The 7,879-nt window shown below is 43.1% G+C and overlaps 1 protein-coding gene across 1 annotated transcript in view; it reads right to left on the reverse strand.

Moving 5' to 3' along the window:
* Window positions 1-1,675: 1,675 nt before the first annotated feature.
* Window positions 1,676-7,879, reverse strand: part of Cdk19 (cyclin dependent kinase 19) — a 144,182-nt gene continuing 137,978 nt past the window's right edge. Inside the window, exons 12-13 of the mRNA XM_055615907.1 lie at window positions 7,498-7,764; window positions 1,676-5,838 (exon numbers count right to left, since the gene is read on the reverse strand). Coding sequence (XP_055471882.1) covers window positions 5,710-5,838; window positions 7,498-7,764 — 396 coding nt within the window. The 3' untranslated portion in view covers window positions 1,676-5,709. The remainder of the gene's footprint in view (window positions 5,839-7,497; window positions 7,765-7,879) is intronic.

Below are 7,879 nucleotides of genomic sequence, written 5' to 3' on the forward strand. Positions count from 1 at the left end.
ACGTACTTTGTGTTGGGTACCAGTTAAGTGCCTAAAACCTTGGAGCTGTAAGCAAGTAACTGAGCCTAAAAAAAAATTACATCCCAGTCGTTACATACAGAGTATTTCGGGTCCACCCAGTGCATGTTCCCTTACCCAGATAGTTGTGAAAAAGGCAGGTGAACAAACAAGTTTTCGAAGGAAAGATCTATCCTACAAGTAGCACAGGACCTGGCTGGCTGGCTTTATGTCAACTTGAAATAAGCTGGAATCATTTGGAAAGAGGGAACCCTAATTGAGAAAATGCCCCCACCAAACTGGCCTGTCACTCATTTTCTTAACTGATTTCTGTGGGAGGGTTCCCACTATCTGTGGGAGGTGCCACACCCAGGCAGGAAGGTAGTCCTGGGTGCTGTAAGGAAATGGGTGGAGCAAGCCAGAGAGGAGCTCTCCTCCTTTCTGGGCATCAGCCCCTGCCTCCAGGTCCCCGCCCTGTCTCCCGTCCTACTTTGGCATCTTTTGGGCTGTGTCCCCGTGTTTTACCACAGCAATGGAAACGGGGCTGAATGCACAATCTGTGCCCACAGGGAAAGGGTTAAGATGGATGCACCATGTCTATTTTAAAAAGAAAGGGACGCTCTGTATTTAACACACTTTCCATCGTGCCTGTGACTACTGGAGCGGCCTCAGAAGGCAGACTAGATGGGCAGCCAGGTCCAACAGAGCAGTCTTTCAAAATGAGAATCTTGTTACCCAACACCACCCTCCAAAATGCTTTTTTCTTTATAAAATCTCTCTCTCTCTCTCTCTCTCGACAGGGTTTGTTATTTCTCTTAGAGGTCTTTAGAAAAGTGTAATTTCACTTGAGTTATTTGCAAGCCCCATTTGTTCCTGTGATTTTGTGACATAATTGCCCTGATTGATGAACATGCTGTAGCTGGCGATGGGGGCACACACCTTTAGTCCCAGAACTTAGAGGTAGGTAAGTCTGAGTTCAAGGCCAGCCTGGTCTAGAGAGTGAGTTTTAGGACAGCCAGAGCTCCAACAAATAAACACCTAAGAGCTTTCTGGGGAAAAGTGAAATAGAGAGCAGGTAAAGGCCCTTACCACCAAGCCTAACAATGGAGTTCAATCCTGGGACTCACATGGCAGAAGAGAACCAACCCCTAAAAGCTGTGCTCCCCCCCCCCCACCCCGTGCCAGCTGGTTATGTCAACCTCTGATGTGTGTCAGCAAATCAGGGTCCCTTGGGAAGAGAGAACTTCCAATGAGAAAGTGCCTCCTCCAAACTGTCTGTGGGCAAGCTTGTGGTGAATTTGCTGGGACTGATGATTGATATGAGAGGGTCAGTCTACTGTGGGAACTGACTGACCCCCACACCCCCGGGCTGGTGGTCCTGGGGGCCCTAAGAAAGCAGCCTGAGCAAGTTGGGAGAAGCAAGTCAGTAAGCGGCACTCCTTCGGGGCCTCTGCATCAGTTCCTGCTTCCAGACTCCTGTCCCGACTTTTGTGGATGATGGACTACAAGCTGCAAGATGAGACGAACCTTTTCCTCCCCGAGCTGCTCTGGCGTATTGCATCACAGAAACAGACCTATCCTACATATGCACTATTATGCCTATGTGCATGAGCATAACAAATGCTTTTTTAGATTTAAAAAAAATTTGTTTCTACTACTAAAATAATCCACACAGAAACAAAGTCAATTAAACTTTATTTCAACCAAGAATATAAAATAAATGTGATGTAACTTATCGTAGCTGGAACAGTCACTTTGAGAAGGACGGCTGGATAACTCCAGAGCGGAAGCACCCAGTTCTGAAGAGGCCACACACCCTGTATCCCCCAAGGGGACTACTGAGGGCAGCCAGCTTGGAGTACACACATCACAGCAGAGCAAGGAGAGCCATGGCAATATCTACGATCATACAGAGGGTGCGTGCAGAAAATGACCAAAAAAGATTAAGACAGGTACACTTCACAAATAGGAATTATCAGAAATACAAACTAGTTTAGAAAGGACATACTGTATAACATATATAAAAAGTACTTTCAATTGTTATTAAAAAGGACATCTCAGTCCTGGCTTTGCATAATGCTTTTAGTGTCTACCCCGACAAAGCTTTAAAAAAATTAAATAGTATTAATTTACTCACTATGTAGGTGATAACAGTGCATTAGGCATTTCCCGTATAACACATACACATCACTCCCTACTGGAAACAACTTGGAAGAGCAAGTACCCCCTTGGGTACCATGCACTTCTGAGAGTCCTCAAACACTGACCTTTGGGGTTATGATATTTGTAACTATTCTTGATTATTATGGGGACCTAAATGGCTACATTTTTTATATAAAATTATTACTTGTTCTTGACTCCTTCGAGCCTCCATTAAGCCCAATGGCCATCCACGGTCTGTCTCCTAGGGAGCAGCACTGAGCTGAAAATGCAGCTCTCCTGCGATTATTCCACAGTGAAGAGCCGCTGCTACATCTTAATGCAAAAGCAAAGCAAGCTGCAAGTCTTACTCTCCAATCCCTTTTCCCTTTAGCAAAGAAGAGCATCACTTCAGAGGCACAGAGAACAACCAGGAATGAGGCAATGAGCATGTGATGTCATCTCTTCCCGTCTTACAAGTATGTTACAGAGTGAAAGAATGCAGATGTCACAATTCTAAGTCCTAAAGTTTCAAAAGCACATATATAAAAATAGACATGTCCCTTGATTTCTGCATCTCGCTTCATGGTTTACTTCATCACAGAGATTGCTTCAGCCTCAAATTGCCAACACAGCCCCAAAGCTACCTTACCTTAAGCTAGCCTGTCCCCAAACTCCTGAATCCTTTTTCCCAAACACCTGGCCACAAAGCTACCTCTAAAAGTGACTTTTAATATATAAATCAGAAACCTTTCAACTCAATCCTTCACCACCTCCCCAGACTGAGAGGTTCCTATAAGTTGGAGGATGCCTCCCTGTGTTCCTAGGAGACAAAATAGTATCTAACAAATATTCAGAAAGGAATGCAACCACAAAGGTAAATCCCACCCTTAAGAAGCTTCACAGGCCCTGCTAGAGGTCCCACTCCATGGACTATGGCCTTAATGTACACGAAAGGCTTTGCTTCCTCCACAGAGAAAGAAAATGATGAACAAAAATTATTTATAAGAGTACTGGGCGCAGGTATGCATCACCAACCCTGAGGCAAGAAGAGAAAATCAAGGGCCAGAGCCAGTGCAGTGATGTGGAGCCCAGTTGTCTATATAGTGGAGTTTTCTGGCTTTGACCTGGAAAACACTATACTGGAAGCAAATGACAAAGTGCCCTGTTTGTGTCAGTTTTACCAGGACAGTCCTATGAATACACTGCCAGAACTGTGTATCCAGTTTGTGTATAAAGAGCTGGTGTGTGTGTGTGTGTGTGTGTGTGTGTGTGTGTGTACACAGACTAGGGGCTAATGTCTTTTATTATTAAAGGTGAGCTCACTTGAGGGCAAGAACAGAGCATCCATTTTCATTGTGATTTTCTATAACCACTTAGTAGAATATGCCCTGTTCACAAGGGCCACCTAATTGCTGTTAAAGGCTGCTGTGAACTTTTCAAAGATGCATAGATGCCTTTTTGTGACAGCTAATCACTGGCTTTCTCCTCAGGCGGTCAGACACACACCTGCTTCCCCTAACACTGTTTACTGTAAGATTCAGAAGCACAGTTATCCAAGTGGGTTCAGAAGTAAACAAAAGGACCTTCATATCACGTGACACTTAAAAGTCAATCACATGGCACAAACAACCAACATGAGCTTACTGTCACTGGATTGGCTGTAACAAGGAACATGTCCTATTCTTTGTTTTTCTATCCAGCAGAGCACTGGGCCTGTGGGAAGGGAGCAGTGGCCATGGACAGAGAGGCCCAGGGCACAGGACAGAACTTTATATAGGTAGCTACATTATGCAGGAGGCTGATTCTTATTTTAAAAAAATATAAGGGATAAAAAACAAATCCATGTAGACAATCAGAAATTCCTCCCAATGAAGCATATCATGTGTCAACGACTTCATTTTCAGTCTTGGTATGCGTGTTACTATACAGCCTTTATTACTATTTATAAGCATTATTATGCTGAAATCAGTATGGTCCTGGCTGGCTACAGTATCACATCAATAGTGCAAAATGTATACTGGCTTCTAAAATCTTATTTTACTTGTATATGGACCCCAGAGTATCATAACCAGGTAGATAAGTTCACAAGAATAGTTTTTAAAAACGCATATAGTTTGCATATACAATTGGCTATTTTTTTTTAGCTCAAGAAACATTGAAAACAAGGCTGGTGCTGCTCATAGCATCAGAACAGAACTGTTCTTGCTCCCTGCACTACAATGGGAGCTCTAAGCCTTTAACATTTCCTCTTGATTCTGGAGGTGAGGGGTTCCTTAAAAGTAGCTAAAAAAGAACTCCCCTCATTCGTAGATCATGGAAATGCAAGTACTCACCTCATCTACTTTACACTATCTGCCCATAGTTTTAGGCACAATTGTAAGTTTTTCCTAGGGGCAAAAGAAAGCATTCAGTGCAATAAAAAAGATTCTTGACAGCGTTAAGTCTCAGTTACAACAGCAAAATTATGCATACACAATACATATTCTGAACATGAATAAAACCTAAAATTTTAACATGCTTTAAAAATAGTCACTCTATGCCTAATGTAAATACAAATGGAAAACACTGCAGATGAATTAACAGGCTTGAGTATCCTTGATTATGAAAGAAAGTTACTCATGCTGACCAGATGTGGAGAGACTAAAGAACCAACAGCTCCTTTAGAGAAGCTGATGCCTCTGACGAGCTACAGGAGAGCTTTTCCTTCCGGGGAAGAAGTGTCCTTTGATCAGCATGACTCCTTCGTGAAGTCCTAGTGCAGTTAAACAGTCTCTTCAGATTTCCCAGGTGGGTCCCAAAGGACCGTATCCCATCAAAGCTCTTGAAACCCCTTTTAAAGTAGACTTACCTACACAAAGTTAAAATTATGATTTTTAATTACTGAATATCATTCAGAATATGATGATTCTGGGAACTGAGTTCCACATGAATGATGCTGTGACAACCGCCGAGGACTTTAGTTCTTCCTAGCACAGCAAGGAGCTGTTTTTGGTTGTGGGTACCCTCTGACCCACACTTGTCTTTTACTAGACCTTCCCTGAAAGAGATAAATAAAAACATAATAGTAAAGTACTTTGGGACAGTAACAGTTTCTTTTTAAGACTTCCAAGAGCAAACCAGTTAGTCTGTGAAGACTGTGTAGTGCTTTAAAGGTGCATTTAACTTGTGTTGCTAAATCAGTTCATGAAGTATAAAACTATACACCACTGGAACCCTGTTCCTAAAACACTGAATCCTACGAAAGATAAGCTATAATGATTGCTACAGCGTGAGAAAGGTGCACCAGAAACTCCTCCAGAGACTGCTGAAGGATGCAGAAGTGCTGGGGTAGATCAGACGCTTCATCGGGAAAGTCACAGAGAGATTCATGCGGGGAAGAGGGCTGGGACCACTTCACAGGAGTCTTCCTTAAGTCAGCGAAGAAGAGAGCTGAGTCCTTCAAAACACCTAGCATGCAAAGGTTTCCTCTCAAGCATCTGCGCTTTGCACAGTAGCACAGTCTTCGTTCTGGGGTGCTTTGCAGCGCAGAGAGCGCCCTGCTGGAGCCCGGGCCAGGCAGAGGGCAGTGGGTCAGTACCGGTGCGCCTGGTGAGATGGGTGGTACTGTGAACTCTGCTGAGACGAGGCATAGCCCAGTGTGCTCTGCGACTGAGAGGGGCCCTGAATGCTGCTTTGGTAATTCAGGCGAGAACTGGAGTGCTAAACAAACAAACAAAAAAGGTGATTACTCTATAGAGTGGGGCTCAAGATGCCAATCACAGTAGAACAGAGACATTAGCTACTTTCATCATGAGGCTCCTGCTCAGATCCTCAGCAGTTGCTATGCCCTGCTTATCTGATATTGCAGCCTGCTCAGACTGTATCTGCCCTGGTTAGCACTGAATTTGCCTGGGTAGTGGGGAGGGTGAGCTGTACTGGTAAAGAAAGGCAGAAGGGAAATTTCTGAGGTATAATTTAACCTTTTACATGACTGAGATTTGATAAGAAAACAAGTTGGTAAATGAAAATTAAGATATAACTGCATAGTGTTAATTCCCACTTTCAATAATGAGCTGTGACTAGAAAATCTATCTTCTACGCAGAGTTTTCAGAGGCAAAAGCTAGGGACATTGGGAGCCCTACCAATAGGCAAACAAGTAAGGCTGACAGGACATGCTATCTGTAAGAAGATATTATAAACTAAAGGTAATCATTAAAACAAAACATTCTCACTAATAAATCTTTCCCATCTAAAAATTAAATAGAGCAAATTTCCTTTACAACTGGCCTTAACAGATCAGGATACAAATAGCTTTCAGCTGAGACTCTGTGCTAAAGCAACTTTTTAGAATGATAAAAAATAAGATTTTTTTTCAATATGAAAAAAAAAATCTACATCCCTTTCTTTTGTGTGTGTGTTCTGTTCTGTTTTAAAGGCAGAGAGTCTCACTTTGTAGGCCAAGTTGGCCTAGAACTCACTATGTGGGCCAGGCTGGCAGTAAACTCTCACAAATCCATCTGCCTCAGCCTCCTGAGTGTAGAGATTGCAGGTGTGAGCCGTCACACCATGGCCCTCCTTTTGAGGGACTAACCATACTTGCTTATACTGCAACAGCCCAAGACCCCACACACGGAAACTACTAAACAGGCCGTCTCCTCACAGCAAAGTTCAGCGTGGTGCTGAGTAGATCAAGGCAAAGAAACTCAGACTTGGAATACAAGAAAATAAAATGTCACACTGCCTTTTTTATTTTGAAGAGTGTTTGTGATAAAACAAATCTAAAGGTATTTTATTCTGATAAATCTTAGAATCAGAAGCTGTCTTTAAGTCTTCAGACTTTTCATTAGTTTTCTTAATTAGTGGTACAGTTGTGATTTCCTTTATGTCTTGACACCAAAAGTACTGTCTGGTGAGAAAAACAATTCTAGTAGGGTTTACAGTTGTTTACAGCCTTTATCGTGTCCCATGTCTATGCTGCTACTGCCTGACTATTTCCTCCCAGTGAGAGTAAATCTTTCTCAGGAACTGTCTCTGTTTTAAGTGTTCTTCATTTTCTCCAAGACATTTTGCTTATGTCCATGTCCTTCTCCCACCCAATCTGTAGCCAATATGTATAAAAATTTTAAAGGAGCCTCCTGACTGTCCTCCTTTCTTTCCTTGTGGTATTACGATAAACATATCACAACACAAAATATTTCAAATTGCATGAATTTTGGCTACAAATCATCCCTTTCATATAATGCTAGAATATAACTATCTAGTTTTTACATAAAATTTTGGAGCTAAGAACTATTTAACTCCAAAAGAATTTGTTAAAAGTCAATTTCCTATTTCATAAAATATATCTGCATCAAAAAGAAGAAAATTTAGGGGCAAACCTGATAATCCGAGGGCATGACAGGCCCGCCTGAGCTCGCACCCGAAGGCCCAATTCGGGGCTTCTTGTTGGGAGGCACCTGATTCAGGCTGGAGTCCTGGCTGTGCTGCAGGCCGGCTCCAACGCCCGCACCACCGGCCGTTGCTCCCCCAGCAGTCCCGTTGGTTTGGGCACCGCTCTGCTGTGGTGGAGGAGCCTGTGTGGGCGCTGCTGCCTGCTGTGGAGGGGCTGTGGGCTGCTGATGCGGGTTCTGCTGCTGCGGTTGGTTCTTTTAAGGAAAAGAAAAGAAAGGAAGGAAGAAAAAGGAAAGGAAAGGAAGAAAGAAAGAGAAAGAGAGAAGGAAGGAAGGAAGGAAGGAAGGAAGGAAGGAAGGAAGGAAGGAA

Source organism: Psammomys obesus, unplaced genomic scaffold (assembly GCF_907164565.1).
Source record: "Psammomys obesus unplaced genomic scaffold, mPsaObe1.curated_primary_1811, whole genome shotgun sequence".
Classification (NCBI taxonomy): domain Eukaryota; kingdom Metazoa; phylum Chordata; class Mammalia; order Rodentia; family Muridae; genus Psammomys; species Psammomys obesus.